At 51.8% G+C, this 16,532-nt stretch overlaps 1 protein-coding gene across 1 annotated transcript in view; it reads right to left on the bottom strand.

Annotated features, from left to right (window-relative positions):
- Positions 1–4,665: 4,665 nt before the first annotated feature.
- The window catches only part of TRIM67 (tripartite motif containing 67), a 56,134-nt gene continuing 44,267 nt past the window's right edge, over positions 4,666–16,532 (bottom strand). The window contains exons 7-10 of the mRNA XM_052640027.1: positions 9,950–10,088; positions 8,289–8,592; positions 6,368–6,530; positions 4,666–4,731 (exon numbers count right to left, since the gene is read on the bottom strand). Of these exons, the coding sequence (XP_052495987.1) occupies positions 4,666–4,731; positions 6,368–6,530; positions 8,289–8,592; positions 9,950–10,088 (672 nt within the window). The remainder of the gene's footprint in view (positions 4,732–6,367; positions 6,531–8,288; positions 8,593–9,949; positions 10,089–16,532) is intronic.

Raw genomic sequence — 16,532 nt, forward strand, 5'->3', positions numbered from 1 at the left:
GTTCTGAGAACAGGAGCGGTTGTCCTGTCTCTCTCTGCTCAGGGGAATCTGGTTTTACGCACTCCTGGCCAGGCAGCTGTGTAATCAACATGTGCTCCTGACAGAAGACATGTCAGACGAGGCTCAGGAAAGTCATCGCGCAGGCTCTGTCCTCCAAGTGTGAACCATTGGCCTGGACTCAGCAGATGCAAGTCTCCACTTTGTTCTTGAAAAGCGTTACTCTACGATCATCACAACACACCAGATGAGGTAGGTTAGTGTGACCGCACTCACATCCAGGTGGGGAGACTGAGGCACAGAGAGACTGAGGAGGTGTGGCCCCACCCACATTGGGTTGAAAGAGAGGCATTTCTGATGGCTGAGCCTGGCATTCTCCCCCAAATCCACTCTTCTCTGTTTTATAGTCCATTTAAAGTTCAAGCCGTGGATCAATGAATGTGACCGATGAATAGCCAGGAGCTCCTGGCTTGCTTGAGAAAGAAACACTGTGGTTTCCAGGATTTGCATAGGCCTTGAGTAGCTTCCTGATGATGCCTGATTTGACATTTTGACCAGTTGAAGGCCACACACCTACTAAGACGTTCCTGCAGCTTCTAGTCAGAAGTGGGCCGGGAAGAACGCGGATGCGGAGTGTTGCTTTCTGGGAATGGTGGTAGGTTGGAGACCCTTCAGGATTACAAAGTGAGACCTGACAGGCTGGCTTCGCTGAGAGGCTCCCCCGTTTTCCTGCCCTGTCCCTTCTGGCAGGACACTGCAGACTTGGGAAGGCCTGGTCATGAGTGTTAGGATGAAGCCCACAGGTTTGTGGTTCAGGATTTCTGGGGACCACAGCATGGACGCCCCACACACCACTCTGCATATCGACCCATGACCAGCTGCTAGCATAACCCAGTGGTTCTCAGCCAGGGAGTCCCCTGGGCATACTTGGCAACGTCTGTAGATCCTTTTAAAGCTTTTTTTTTTCTTTCAATTGGTTTTTTTTAAATATATTTTATTGTTTATTTTTGGCTGCACTGGGTCTTTGTTGCTGTGTGCGAGCTTCCTCTGATTGTAGCACGTGAGGACCACTCTCTAGCTGTAGTGTGCAGACTTCCCACTATGCTGGCTTCTCTTGTTGGAGAGCATGGGTTCTAGGGTGTGTAGGCTTCTTGGGCTTAGTTTCCCTGCAGCATGTGGGATCTTCCCAGACCAGGGATTGAACCCATGTCCCCTGCATTGGCAGGTGAATTCTTAACCACTGGATCACCAGGGAAGTCCTGTAGACACTTGTAGGTGTCACAACTAACTTGCGGCACTACTGGCATCTACTGAGGGGAGGTGAAGGATGCTTCTAAACATCCTGTGGTGCACAGGACAGGCCCCCGCTGTGCCAGATGTCAATAGTGCTGAGACAGAACTCCTGGCATCACCCACAGCCTTGCAATAGTTTCTCAGTGTTGACATGCTGAGTGCTTTGGGGCTTGTATGTGGATACGATACCTCACAGCCGGCAGCAGCTTCATCTGTAAGCAACCTACTCACCTGTTCTGAAATGCACCTTCCCAGGGGACCAAGCCTTTCAACTAAGGCTTGGATGCAAATATCCCTGGAAGAAGTACACATGACTCCTGCATCCTGGTCCCTTCCTGAGAATGCTCTGGTAGGCAGAGGGCAGGGGCACCAGAGGGGCAGGGGGCCATGGGGTGCCTGAGGGCACTGTCGAAACTACAGAGTCCGTATAGTGCTGAAGACTCATCCCAGATTGTGTACAGTTTGATGGGTTTCAGGTTGGTTACTTACTCTGTGCAGCAGGTGGGATTGTTATTTTCCCAAATAGGACAGAGCAGGAAAAGCGGCTGTGTGTAATGTCTTACCTTGCTTTGAATTAGGAGCTTGGGTGCTACGCAGTGAGATGCTATTGGATAATTTTTAAAGAGATTAATTCTAAAAGGAAAGGCATACACTTTGACGAAACCTGCTCACTAGCAAAGAACAAACTGCAGATCTATGTGGCTGGGGCACTATTTACAATGAAATGGAACTTGACATCTTAAATTAATTTGAATTCCTTTCTCACTGAAACTGCTCAATAGACAAACACCAAGTTATCCTTCAACCAAAGCATCATCTTCATACCACCTTATGTACAGAGATGACACCACATTGTAAAGGAACAGGGAATTCAGTAGCAGCTGAGAACCCCTGCAGTAGCTCTGAACCCCAGGCTTGAGAGCATAACACGAACCATGAGTTGTTGTTGAGTCCCTCCTTCATTCTGTTGGTGCCTCAAGAACACGTGGACCTGCCTTCTCCCGGTGGTCCATTCTTGCTCCTAGAAGTTGTTTTGTGCTGAGGACAGGAGAGTGGCTGTTGGACCACCTGACGCGGTGCTCGGTTTCAGCTGTATTGCTTCTGGCCCTGGAGGAGCCGGGAAAGGCAGGTACTCGCCTGCTCCTGCACTCAGGGCCTTGGGGCCGCTGCTGCTGCTGGTGGGAAGGAAGCCATGTTATTCCTCAGGAGGCCTTCCTCCTCCCTTGCCCATCTCCCTCTGACCCAGATACTGCTCTCCCAAGGGTGCCGCCAAGTGCAGGCTGATCCGAAGGAGCTCCTCCCCAAAGACGCAGAGCCTGGGTTGCAGAGTTACCCAGCTTCGATGATCCTGGGAGCTCCCAGCCTCTCACCCAGACTCCACTGAAAGGAGCCACTTCCGCCAGGCCGTCTGTGGCCGCCTTCCCAGCCACACCTCACTCCCGGCTCACTGGGCTCGTCTTTCCCCAAAGACATTCCCAATCCCGATGCTTCTGGACCTGCTAGCCTCGGCTTCCTGCCCCGGGAAGGCAGGGGCTCCTCTGGGGCCTCCAGGCTTCAAGAACTTTCCCCACCCTCCACGTGGAGTCCCCCAGAGCCATGACACCGGAGTGAGATGAAAGGATGCTGGGGGCGGAGAAGAGACAGGCAGCTGCGAGGATGCGGATGCCATGCACGTCACCTGCCGGGCTCTGGCTGGAGCTCTGCGGGGTGCGGAGCCCCTCCGTGTGCCCTGGGAACCACCTGCTGGATGGAAAGGAGGAGGCTGGACCTCAACTGAGTGGGTGGCTGCCGGGACCTGGGCAGCAGGGGCTTAGACAGCACCAGGAGGCTCCTGCAGACGTGGGCGGCCAGTCTCCCTGGCCACCTTGGTGGGCACAGTTGGGCCGGCAGTCTTCATCTGGGAGCAGGGGCTTGAGGTAGGATTGTCGCATCTGCTGAATAGAGGCTAGTCGGATCTGCACAGCGCTGGCCGGGCTGACTTGGAAAGCAAGTGCAGCGTCTAGACGAGCAGGTAGGACCAAGTAGACACAGTCAGTGCCGGTTTATGGGCTAAGTTTTATAAAAATCCAAGCCAGCAAATAGACAAGTTACTCCTCAACCTCAAAAATAATGCTTGATAAAATATATTCTTTTAAAAAGGAGAGAGAAAGGCTTCCTACCAGTTGGATAGGGAGGTGGCAGGCAACAAGGAAGAAGAGGCTGGGAGGAGAGCAGAGGGGCGCAGCTGGGCTCAGACCCCGGAGCAGGCTTTTTTCGAGAGGCGGACTCCGGGGAGAAGGTTAGCGTTCCCAGCAGGGAGGGGTGGGCTCACTGGAGCCCAGCGCGGCCATGTGGACCCCTCACGCGGAGGGACGGTGGGGGCCAGCAACACGGCAGCATCCACTGTTTCCTGCCTCCTGCAGAGTCCTGCCCGCCCCCAGGGCACAGCCTCCCCTGCCATCGGGCCACTCCCTGTTCTCACGATGCTGTCACGGTGGCCGTGGATGGTCTCAGAGTGAAGCTGGACTGGGTATAAGAGGTTTCCCAGGGCCTCACGGCTCAGGAATCTGAGGGCCTCGCAGCTCAGAAGAGTAACTCGGGTTTGCAGCTAACTTCTGGGGGAGCCAGCTCCCGAAAAAAAGCCATCACCAGGTGGAGACTCAGCACACAGTGATTCAGATTCTAGGGTTTTGTGTTTAAGAACCGAGTGAATGAATTTTAGGAGACTGGTGTGTGTGTGCGCACGTGTGTGTGAGGGGGTGTGGAGGGGAGAGAGACTGGTTGATTAATGAAGGACCTAAGGAAACAAAAAGTTCTCAACAGTTCCACGGGAGCGGCAAAGAGCAAGATGAATAATGGCCCTCTCTGCGCATCCTCTTCTGCAAGTGGCGTAACACACTGGATATGCCAACTGAAAACCTAAAGGATGACACTTCCTGGCAGAGATGGGAGCTGGCACCCTTTGTTCTCTGAAGTGGTGCATCCAGCAAAGACTTGACACCAAGGATACAGGATTTCCGAGTGTCCCCCGACTCCTGCTCTCAGGATGCTCGTCACAGGGTCTGCCCTCCCCTTCCCCACCTCCCTGCCCCCTGCAAAAGACAAGCATTGAAAACAGAAGGCAGGAAACCAAACGAAATCCCAAATACTTCCTCGCTGTCTTGACAAACGTCCTTCTTCGTGTCTGTAATGCCCGGTGAAATGACAGGAAGCACCCATGTTCACCACCCTCTGTGGCCTCAGCGAGCATGGCCTGCAGACATTCTCTGTCCCTCAAAGAAAGCGGGTATCTAAGATGCTCAGTGGCTGCTGGGTTGCACCCAGGATGTGGCTGTGCTCCCTCAGGGGTTATGTGAGTGCAGTGAGGTACGGCCATGCAGAGCAGGACCTGTCAGGCTAGTTGCCTGACAGCTTTGGCCGCCCCAGGTTTGTTGGCACTTCCAGTCCCGTGTGCAGAGTGACCTGGAAAAGAAGACGTGGTGATCAGGGGCACAGCAGCCCCGTGAGCCCTCAACGCACACAGCTCAGCAGCCGTGCCCTGCCCTCTGCTCCAGGATCACCACAGGCAGTGGCCCGGCTTCTCTGTGTTGTGGAATCTACTATTTATCATGCTTGGCATCACTACCATCAGGCCCAGGAGCTTGCTCCGAGGAGCTGGTCTTTGCCTCTTTCCTCACAGTGAGAACTGCGTACTGCCTGGTTCCCACACTGCCCCAGCCTCCAGGAGCCTCTGCAAGGCTGAGGTTCTTTGCTGCAGGAGGAATTGGGCTCAGGGTTTATATTTGTTTCTGCTTTCTTTCCATGGCCTCTTTCCTTTCCTACATTTGTTTTCTTAACCCTGTGTAAGAACAGCCCATACTTCAGGCTGTCTCAGAGCTCTTTTGCAAATGAGTGGAGGTACAAATCAATCAAGAGCTTCCCAGGTGGCACTAGTTGTAAAGAACCCATCTGCCAGTGCAGGAGACATAAGAGATATGGGTTCGATCCCTGGACTGGGAAGATCCCCTGGAGAAGGGCATGGCAAGCCACTCCACTATTCTTGCCTGGAGAATCCCCATGGACAGAGGACCCTGGCAGACTATATCCCATAGAGTCTCAAAGAATCAGACACAGCTCAGAGACTGAGCACACACATGCATTGATTGATTTGTGCGCGAGTGGATGCTAAGCTCCTTCTGTTGTGTCTAACTCTGTGCGACGCCATGGACTATAGCCGGCCAGGCTCCTCTGACCATGGGGATTCTCCAGGCAAGAATACTGGAGTGGGCTGCTCTCTTCTTCTCCAGGGGATCTTCCAGGCAAGAATACTGGAGTGGGCTGCTCTCTTCTTCTCCAGGGGATCTTCCTGACCCAGGGATTGAACCTACATCTCCTGCATTGGCAGGTGGATTCTTTACCACTGCGCCACCCCACAAATCAATCAATAAGGGATAATACTCAGAGTCAGTGGACACCTTGAAACAGAGCTTTGCCCCCAACCCCATACTTCCCAGGGGAGGAACCGTGTGTGGGAATCAAAGCCTGGCACACTACCCGCGCTTCCCTCCACGCTCCTCTCTGTCCTTCACACCCTCATGGGGCTGCTGAGCAGGTAGCCCCCCAGGACTGGACTCGGCCCTGGGAGGATGCTGGCTTTCTGAGGGAACCAGAGAGGCAGGGGTGGGATGGGGGTAAATCCTTAGGCGTGGTCTCTCCCCAACTCTCCCTCCTCTTGGAGGAAAGCCACATGAGCCCCAGCACACACCTGGCCACCAGGGCCCTGCAGGACAGGAGGCACCGACTTTCTGGCCTGGCAGCTTTCCCAGAGCATGTCGTCAGGACTTGCCCACCTCCTGCACCCTCGCTGCCCCTCTGTCCCCCTGCTTGTGCACAAACAGCCATCTTAGAGCTTCTGCTGCTTTCAAGGGGCCAAGTAAGGATTCATCACGCCAGAGGAGACTGTCTCCAGGTGAGGCCTGGGTGGGCAGTAGGTAAGCTCCTGGCCGGGCAGCATGCCATCGGCTTCTTTAGAGCCCTCTTTGTCCGGCACACCTTGGAGGCCCACGGGCAGCGGGGGTGGGGGCCAGCAGGGGGCCCTGGCCCGGAAGGTGCGTGGTACCTGAACGTTGCGGTTGAGGCTGAGGGCTGGCATGAAGACCCCGTCCACGTGGCTGAAGGCCGTGGGGCCCTGCTGCTGCCCATTGATGAAGAAGGTCAGAGTGTGCTTATTCAGGTCCAGCAGCACGCCCACGGTGGCCCCTTTGCACACACCGCCTTCCGTCCTGGGGAGAGAAGCCGGGGTGGAGGTGAGGACAGGACGTTCAGCTGAAGGCTGCTGGGGACCCCCTTGCCTGGAAACACGGTGCCCCCAGTGGAGCAGGGAGCTGGTCATCCCCCTGAACCCGCTGTTAGAGCAAAGGGCTAAAATCGGGGCCCTCGTGGTGCGTGTTGTGACTCTCCATCTCATGGTGGTTTGGATTCGCACCCACTGGGTGGGGCGAGTCTCTGGGTGGGCATCACCCTCACCTGTCTCCTTCCTGGGGGTGGGCGGGCCGAGTCCTTTAGACTCTCTCCTCCCTTAGCTGAGGTGGAGGTCCGCCTTGACACAGGCGGCTCTGCTCTGATCAGAAAACCATTTTTGTCCTTTCCTGATGGGGAACGAGCTGGTCAGCTGGAGAGCTGGTCAGGAGTGCTGGGTGGGCGTTGTCAGCGGGCAGCGCAGGACCCGCGGCGGAGCACTGCTGGGGAGTGGGGCTTGCCACTGGGCCTGTGGCGCTGTTCAGACACTGACCAACGGGTGGCGCTAAGGAGCTGCCCGCGGCACAGGAAGGAGGCCCGCCAGCGCCTCCCCCGGGTCTCCTGGCCCAGCCCAGTCCCCTCTCCACCCTTCCCCCAGAACTGGAGCCTGGGTCCTGAGGTAAACCCTGACACCATGTGTAATTAGCCCCAAGACTTGGACATTAACCTCAAGCCCTGATCTCATAATCTGCCAAATGGTGATAACAATTGAACTTTCCTGAGGCCCAAACGAAATCCCCTGAGCCAGGTGCTTCCCACAGCCCAGAGCAGGCTTAATAGATGCTCCTCTTGTCACTCTCACCCCCGGGTATCTAGGCTGCCGCTCGGCCTGAGCAAGCAGACAGGGCGCTGCTGGGCCTGGACCCGGTCCCCAGGTGGCCTGTGAGCAGACGGCCAGGCAGGCGCAGGGCCAGGCTGCCCAGCCCCTGGAGAGGAGCTGCCTGCTGTCACCCCAGGCCTGTGAATAGGGGGTCACAGCTGCTGAAAAGGCCGACGGTAGGGGTCCCATCTGCCTTCAGCCCCGGGGGACCCTCCAGCAAGTCTCTGTCCCAGGCCAGGACTCCTGGGGCCATCTGCAGGAGCACTGAGGTGGGCCTGGAGCTCTGAGAGCCCCTGGAGTTGACCCGGCCCAGCGCTGCAGTCCAGGGGAGTTGGTTCCTTGGGGCCTCTTGCCTCTCCCAGCAGGGGTGACGGCCCTCAGCAGACCGGGAAGGAGACAGCGAGGAGATGGCTTGGAGGGCCACAACCCTCCAGTACTGGGGCCAGGTCTCCTCCAGGATTCGAGTTTCCCGAGTCTGGCCTGGTGACCCCACTCTCCCAAGCCAGTCTCAGGGCAAGGCAGTGCTGGAGCTGCCCGGGTCAGAGCCGCCACAGAGACTGCCCCCAGGGCGCAGCACTCGCTGCCTGCCTGTTTCAAGGCCCTGCGGTTGTGTGTGGGGAGTTCCGTGGTGACTCAGGCTGGGCTCAGGGGTGTGGAAGAAAGTGGAGCAGAGCCTGGAGGAGAACTGGAGCCCAGGGCTGGTGAGCCTGGCCTCGGGGCTCACTGAGCGGCCTGCACACCCACCAGCTCAACACTCCATCATATGCTCCCATCTGGCCTGCAGGCCAGCGGTCACGTCTCCCTGGGAACCGGACACCCAAGTGGTTAAGAACACTGCCCCCCAGCACGTCCTGATGCATTTGGGAAGGGCAGGAGGGCCCGGACGCCAGGCCTCCCGTCGGGGGCGGGCGGGGGCGCGCACCTGTTGGTGTGCGAGTTGCCGTGCATGAACCAGCTGCGGTTGTTGTCCACGTACATGGCCCAGGCCTTGTCGTCCTTGCCCAGCATCATGTCCTTGGCCACGCTCGCCCTGGCCACCCCAAAGGCGGGGTCCGGGTGGCTGTCGTACCGGTCCACGTGCAGCTCCCAGTAGTGCGCGCCCTTGGAGAAGGCCGCCGTGCCCAGCACCACCCGGTCGTCGTAGCTGCTGCAGGTGGCTGTCTGGTTGTCGTTGGACAAGATGATGTCCCGGTGCCCAGAGTTGGGGTCAAACGTGAACCAGGCCACTGGAAAGGAAGGGGTGGGTGAGAGGGGCAGAGCTGGGATGAGCTTGCCGGCACCCTCTGACCTTGGCTCGCAGACAGACTCACTGGCATCTCTCAGGAAGTGGGCACACGGCGTTGAGTGTTCCTCCCTGCTCAGTTCACACGCGCATGCACGCACATACACATTCATGCTCTCTCCTCTGTGTTCATCCAAGTGCCGAATCCCATGACCCCAGCTGGGCCGAGTACACAGACATCCAGGCCCCCATCTACGTGCTCTCATGGAATCTTGGTTTCTACAGCACTCACGCACATTTTTGGCGCTATTAGGAGTGAGGATATACATCCAGCTCTGTGTCCTGGGAGAGAGACTCGAGAGGCAGAGAGGTGAAGTGGGGTCACCAAAGCTTCCGTGCTCTATTCTCCACCCACAGCCCACTGGCAGGTGAGGGCTTCTAGGGGCACACAGCTGGGAAGCCCACCCCTGGGACAGCACCATCTGCCTGTCCCTGGGGGGCGGTTCAGGCTGTCTGTGTTCCTCAGGGCAGCCAGAGGATGGGCTGGGATAAGTGAAAGTTCCAGTTGCCCAGTCATGTCCGATTCTTTGTGACCATATGAACTGTAGCCCACCAGCCTCCTCTGTCCATGGGATTCTCCAGGCAAGACTACAGCAGCGGGCATGCCCTCCTCCAGGCAATCTTCCTGACCCAGGGATTGAACCTGCCTCTCTTGTGTCTCTTGCAGCGCAGGTGGATTCTTTACCCGCCGAGCATCAGGGAAGCCCTGGGACAAACGCTGACAGTAACACAGGGCTGGTGCCCTCCAGGGACCCCTGAGGCCCGACAGGTACGTGTTCGATGTAGCAGACTAGACCCTACATCACCCCTCGACGCTTAGGGTTCACGTGATCAAACCCAGTGGAGTGTGGATGTGCTGTGATTGCCTGCATCCTGAAAGGACACAGCAAGGTCTGCAGCACTCGGATCCGAGCTCCTGTACGGGGTGCTCGAGGGGCAAGTTCCTCCTGGCAGCCTCCTGCCTTCTTTTCTCTGGGACATCCCGCCACTCTAGGCCCCTTGGAAGTGAGGCTACACAGAGAGTGTCATCTCCCTGTGCCTCTCAACCGCTAATCTCACTTTCCAGATCCAGAGAGTAGGGTGAAGAAATGTCTCCTTCCTTTGTGATGGGAGGGCAGGGAGCAAGGAAAGCGGGTCGGGGCAGGGCTGGAGGAGATGGACTCACCCAGCTGCCACCTCTTTCCTTTACCCCCAATGCCTCCCTCACTAGCAACTGTCAGATTTTCCCTGCCCATCTGTCTGTGCATCTGATATGTGGGCTGGGCCTGAATCTGTTTCCCCTGAGACACCCCAGTGCTCACCGTCGGATGTCTGCAGGACCACAGTCTTACTGTAGGGCCCAACGCCGGAGGAGTTGAAAGCCTTGACCCTGGCGTTGTATGTGCTGTTGAAGTGAAGGCCGTCGATGGTGCACAGGGTCTCCTTGCCAACATACACCTCCTGGAAGAGACACAGACCACTCATCAGGTGCCCCTGTTATGTGGAAAATTTCTCTTAGTCACATGTTGCATCAAAAGTGCTATCATCCCAAGAGTGCTATTTTTTAAATTAATATTAATTGGAGGCTAATTACTCTACACTATTGTGGTTTTTGCCATACACTGACAAGTACAGCCATGGGTGTACGTGTGTCTCCCTGTCCTGAACCCCCCTCCCGCCTCCCTCCCCATTCCATCCCTTTGGGTTGTCCCAGTGCGCCAGCTTTGAGTGCCCTGTTTCATGCATCAAACTTGGACTGGACATCTATTTCATATATGGTAATATACATGCTTCAGTGCTATTCTCCCAAATCATCCCACCCTTGTCTTCCACAGATTGCAAAAGTCTGTTCTTTATATCTGTTTCTCTTTTGCTGTCTTGCATACAGGGTTATCATTACCATCTTTCTAAACCCTATATATATGCACTTAGTTCAGTTCAGTCACTCAGTCATGTCTGACTCTTTGAGACCCCATGGATTGCAGCACACCAGGCCTCCCTGTCCATCACCAACTCCCAGAGTTTACTCAAACTCACGTCCATTAAGTCAGTGATGCCATCCAGCCATCTTATCCTCTGTTGTCCCCTTCTCCTCCCATCTTCAATCTTTCCCAGCATCAGGGTCTTTCCAAATGAGTCAGCTCTTCCTATCAGGTGGCCAAAGTATTTGAGTTTCAGCTTCAGCATCAGTCCTTCCAAAGAACACCCAGGACTGATCTCCTTTAGGATGGACTGGTTGGATCTCCTTGAAGTCCAAGGGACTCTCAACAGTCTTCTCCAACAACACAGTTCAAAAGTATCAATTCTTCGGCGCTCAGCTTTCTTTATAGTCCAACTCTCACGTCCATACATGACCACTGGAAAGACCATAGCCTTGACTAAACGGACCTTTGTTGACAAAGTAGTGCTTCTGCTTTTTAATAAGCTGTCTAGGTTGGTCATAACTTTTCTTCCAAGGAACAAATGACTTTTAATTTCATGGCTGCAGTCACCATCTACATTGATTTTGGATCCCCCCAAAATAAAGTCTGTCAGTGTTTCCACTGTTTCATCTATTTGCAATGAAGTGATGGGACCAGGTGCCATCATCTTAGTTTTCTGAATGTTGAATTTTAAGCCAAATTTTTCACTCTCTTCTTTCACTTTGATGAAGAGGCTCTTTAGTTCTTCTTCACTTTCTGCCATAAGGGTATATGGTATTTCTCTTTCTAACTTATTTCATGCTGTATAATAAGCAACAACCAGTAATGCTGAAGAAGCTGGAGTTGAACAATTCTTTGAAGACCTACAAGACCTTCTAGAACTAACACCCAGAAAAGATATCCTTTTCATTATAGGGGACTGGAATGCAAAAGTAGGAAGTCAAGAAATACCTGGAGTAAAAGGCAAATTTGGCCTTGAAGTACAGAATGAAGCAGGGCAAAGGCTAATAGAATTTTGCCAAGAGAACACACTGGTCATAGCAAACACTTTCTTCCAACAACACTAGAGATGACTCTACACATGGACATCACCAGATGGTCAACAGCAAAATCAGATTGATTATATTCTTTGCAGCCAACGATGGAGAAGCTCTATACAGTCAGCAAAAAGAAGACCAGGAACTGACTGTGGCTCAGATCATGAACTCCTTATTGCCAAATTCAGACTGAAATTGAAAAAAGTTGGGAAAACCACTAGACCATTCAGGTATGACCTAAATCAAATTCCTTACGATTATACAGTGGAAGTGACAAATAGATTCAAGGGATTAGGTCTGATAGACAGAGTGCCTGAAGAACTATGGATGGAGTTTCATGACATTGTACAGGAGGCAGTGATCAAGACCATCCCCAAGAAAAAGAAATGTAAAAAGGCAAAATGGTTTTCTGAGGAGGCCTTACAAATAGCTATAAAAGAAGAGAAACAAAATGCAAAGGAGAAAAGGAAAGATATACCCATCTGAATACAAGGAGAGATAAGAAAACCTTCCTCAGTGGTCAGTACAGAGAAATAGAGGAAAACAATAGAATGGGAAAGACTAGAGATCTCTTCAAGAAAATTAGAGATACCAAGGGAACATTTCATGCAAAGATGGGCTCAATAAAGGACAGAAATGGTGTGGACCTAACAGAAGCAGATGATATTAAGAAGAGGTAGCAAGAGTACACAGAACTATACAAAGAAGATCTTTATGACACAGATTACGACAATGGTGTGATCACTCACCTAGAACCAGACGTCCTGGAATGTGAAGTCAAGTGGGCTTTAGGAAGCATCACTACAAACAAAGCTAGTGGAGGTGATGGAATCCCAGTTGAGCTATTTCAAATCCTGAAAGATGATGCTGTGAAAGTGCTGCACTCAATATGCCAGCAAATTTGGAAAACTCAGCAGTGGCCATAGCACTGGAAAAGATCAGTTTTCATTCCAATCTCAAAGAAAGGCAATGCCAAAGAATGCTCAAACTACCGCACAATTGCACTCATCTGACATGCTAGTAAAGTAATGCTCAAAATTCTCCAAGCCAGGCTTCAACAATATGTGAACTTCCAGATGTTCAAGCTGGATTTAGAAAAGGCAGAGGAACCAGAGATCAAATTGCCAACATCCGCTCGATCATCTAAAAGGCAAGAGAGTTCTAGGAAAAACTCTACTTCTGCTTTATTGATTATGCCAAAGCCTTTGACTGTGTGGATCACAACAAACTGTGGAAAATTCTTCAAGAGATGGGAATACCAGACCACCTGATCTGCCTCTTGAGAAACCTATATGCAGGTCAGGAAGCAACAGTTAGAACTGGACATGGAACAACAGACTGGTTCCAAATTGGGAAAGAGACCGTCAAGGCTGTATATTGTCACCCTGCTTATTTAACTTATACGCAGAGTACGTCATGAGAAATGCTAGGCTGGATAAAGAACAAGCTGGAATCAAGATTATCAGGAGAAATATCAATAACCTCAGATATACAGATGACACCACCCTTATGGCAGAAAGTGAAGAAGAACTAAGAAGCCTCTTGATGAAAGTGAAAGAGGAGAGTGAAAAAGTTGGCTTAAAGCTCAACATTCAGAAAACGAAGATCATGGCATCTGGTCCCATCACTTCATGGGAAATAGATGGGGAAACAGTGGAAACAGTGTCAGACTTTATTTTTTTGGGCTCCAAAATCACTGCAGATGGTGACTGCAGCCATGAAATTAAAAGACGCTTACTCCTTGGAAGAAAAGTTATGATCATCCTAGATAGCATATTTAAAAAGCAGAAGTATTACTTTGCAGACAAAAGTCCGACTAGCCAAAGCTATGGTTTTTCCAGTAGTCATGTATGGATGTAAGAGTTGGACTATAAAGAAAGCTGAGTGCCAAAGAATTGATGCTTTTGAACTGTGGTGTTGGAGAAGACTCTTGAGAGTCCCTTGGAGTGCAAGGAGATCCAACCAGTCCATCCTAAGGGATATCAGTCCTGAATATTCATTGGAAGGACTCATGCTGAAGGTGAAACTCCAATACTTTGGCCACATGATGCAAAGAACTAATTTGGAAAGACCCTGCTGCTGGTAAAGATTGAACGTGGGAGGAGACAGAGGTGGTTGGATGGATCACTGACTCAGTGGACATGAGTTTGAGTAAGCTCTGGGAGTTGGTGATGGACAGGGAAGCCTGCCATCCTGCAGTCCATGGGGTCACAAAGAGTTGGACGTGACTGAGCTGCTGAACTGAATGGAATATGCTCCAGTTTCATCCACCTCATTAGAACTGACTCAAATGAATTCTTTTTAATAGCTGAGTAATATTCCATTGTGTATATGTACCACAACTTTCTTATCCATTCATCTGCCAATGGACATCTAGGTTGCTTCCATATCCTATCTATTGTAAGCAGTGTTGCGATGAACACTGGGGTACATGTGTCTCTTTCAATTCTGGTTTCCTCAGTGTGTATGCCCAGCAGTGGTATCGCTGGATCATATGGCAGTTCTATTTCCAGTTTTTAAAGGAATCTCCACACTATTCTCCATAGTGGCTATACTAGTTTGCATTCCCACCAACAATGTAAAAGGCTTTCCTTTTCTCCACACCCTCTCCAGCATTTATTGTTTGTAGACTTTTTGATAGCAGCCATTCTGACTGGCATGAGATGGCACCTCATTGTGGTTTTGATTTGCATTTCTCTGATCATGAGTGATGTTGAGCATCTTTGCATGTGTTTGTTAGCCATCTGTATGTCTTCTTTGGAGAAATGTCTGTTTAGTTCTTCGGTCCATTTTTAGATTGGGTCATTTATTTTTCTGGTATTGAGCTGCATGAGCTGCTTGTATATTTTGGAGATTAATTCTTTGCCAGTTGTTTCGTTTGCTATTATTTTCTCCCATTCTGAAGGCTGTCTTTTCACCTTGCTTATAGTTTCCTTCACTGTGACAAAGCTTTTAACTTTAATTAGGTCCCATTTGTTTATTTTTGCTTTTATTTCCATTATGCAAGAGTGATATTAATAAGTAGATTTGGGATGAGTGGTGGCTGGGTTTCAGGCCACATCAGAGTTGAACAGAAACCCTTACTGGTGGCTGATGGGATCCCTCTGCTGTGAAGGTATGGGGTGCAGTAGCTGTGATGCTGCCTGAGAACATCCTGCGTCCTCAGAGGGCGGTTCTCATGGTAGGACTCTGGAGCCCAAAGATGGGGGTGCACAAAACGGTTGGAGCAAGAGGAGATCGTCGGTTTTCAGTGGGAATTTAAGCTGGAAAACATGAGCTAAGCATCGAAGTAGACAAAATAAACAGTATTTGAAAAGGAAGCATCATCACACATGATGGGAAAAAGCAGACGGAGGAAGGGTGTGGTCAAGCAGAGGTGGTTCAAGTTGATTTGGCCACTTCCGGAGTGAGAGAGCCACTCCACCTCCTCCCACCTCTCCCACCGCTGAAGCTGGCATCTTCCAACTCCTTGGGCCTCCTGGAGCTGCTTTTCTCCTGGTTTCCCAGTCAGTTCAGTCATTCAGTCATGTCCGACTCTTTGTGACCCTGTGAATAGCAGCACGCCAGGCCTCCCTGTCCATCACCAACTCCCAGAGTTCACTCAGACTCACATCCATCGAGTCAGAGATGCCATCCAGCCATCTCATCCTCTGTCTTCCCCTTCTCCTCCTGCGCCCAATCCCTCCCAGCATCAGTCTTTTCCAATGAGTCAACTCTTCGCATGAGGTGGCCAAAGTACTGGACTTTCAGCTTTAGCATCAGTCCTTCCAAAGATCACCCAGGACTGATATCCTTTAGGATGGACTAGTTGGATCTTCTTGCAGTCCAAGGGACTCTCAAGAGTCTTCTCCAACACCACAGTTCAAAAGCATCAATTCTTTGGCTCTCAGCTTTCTTCACAGTCCAACTCTCACATCCATACATGACTACTGGAAAAACCATAGCCTTGACTAGACGGACCTTTGTTGGCAAAGTAAATCTCTGCTTTTGAATATGCTATTTTGGTTGGTCATAACTTTCCTTCCAAGGAGTAAGCGTCCTTAATTTCCTGGCTGCAATCACCATCTGCAGTGAATTTGGAGCCCCAAAAAATAAAGTCTGACACTGTTTCCCCATCTATTTCCCATGAAGTGATGGGACCGGATGCTATGATCTTAGTTTTCTGAATGTTGAGCTTTAAGCCAAGTTTTTCACTCTCCTCTTTCACTTTCATCAAGAGGCTTTTTAGTTCCTCTTCACTTTCTGCCATAAGGGTGGTGTCATCTGCATATCTGAGGTTATTGATATTTCTCCTGGCAATCTTGATTCCAGAGGGTGGAGCATTTCTGCATCGGACCCCGGAGGTCCTTTTCTAGAACATTTACTTCAAACTTAATTTGTCCTGTTAACTGCCCCCAAATACAGTGTCTTACATCCCACTTTTGTCCTTACATAAAACATCATTCCTGGGCTTCCCTTAGGCTCAGTGATGAAGAGTCTGCCTGCCAGTGTAGGAAACACGAGTCTGGCCACTGGTCTGGGAAGACCCCACAGGCCGTGGACCAGCTGAGCCTGCGTGCTGCAATGGCTGAGCCTGTGCTCTGGAGCCCACGTGTTGCAGCTCCCGAGCCCATGTGCCTCAGAGCGCGTGATCCACAGCAAGAGAAGCTACTGCAGCGGGAGCCGGTGCACCACAGCCAGCGAGAGGCCTCTGCTCACCGCAGCCAGAGAGAGGCCTCTGCTCGCCGCAACCAGCGAGAGGCCTCTGCTCACCGCAACCAGCGAGAGGCCTCTGCTCACCGCAACCAGCGAGAGCGTGCAGAATGGAAGACCCAGCACAGCCTGAGTAAATAGAATAAGACACTATTCCTGCCTGATTACTTGGGGGTGTTATTCTTCATTTGGTTTTTCGAGTTATTGATAATAATAGCTGTGTGCCAGCTATTATTGTATAAGGCATCTTAATC

The sequence above is a fragment of the Budorcas taxicolor genome, chromosome 5, assembly GCF_023091745.1.
Source record: "Budorcas taxicolor isolate Tak-1 chromosome 5, Takin1.1, whole genome shotgun sequence".
In the NCBI taxonomy this organism is placed as follows: Eukaryota; Metazoa; Chordata; class Mammalia; order Artiodactyla; family Bovidae; genus Budorcas; species Budorcas taxicolor.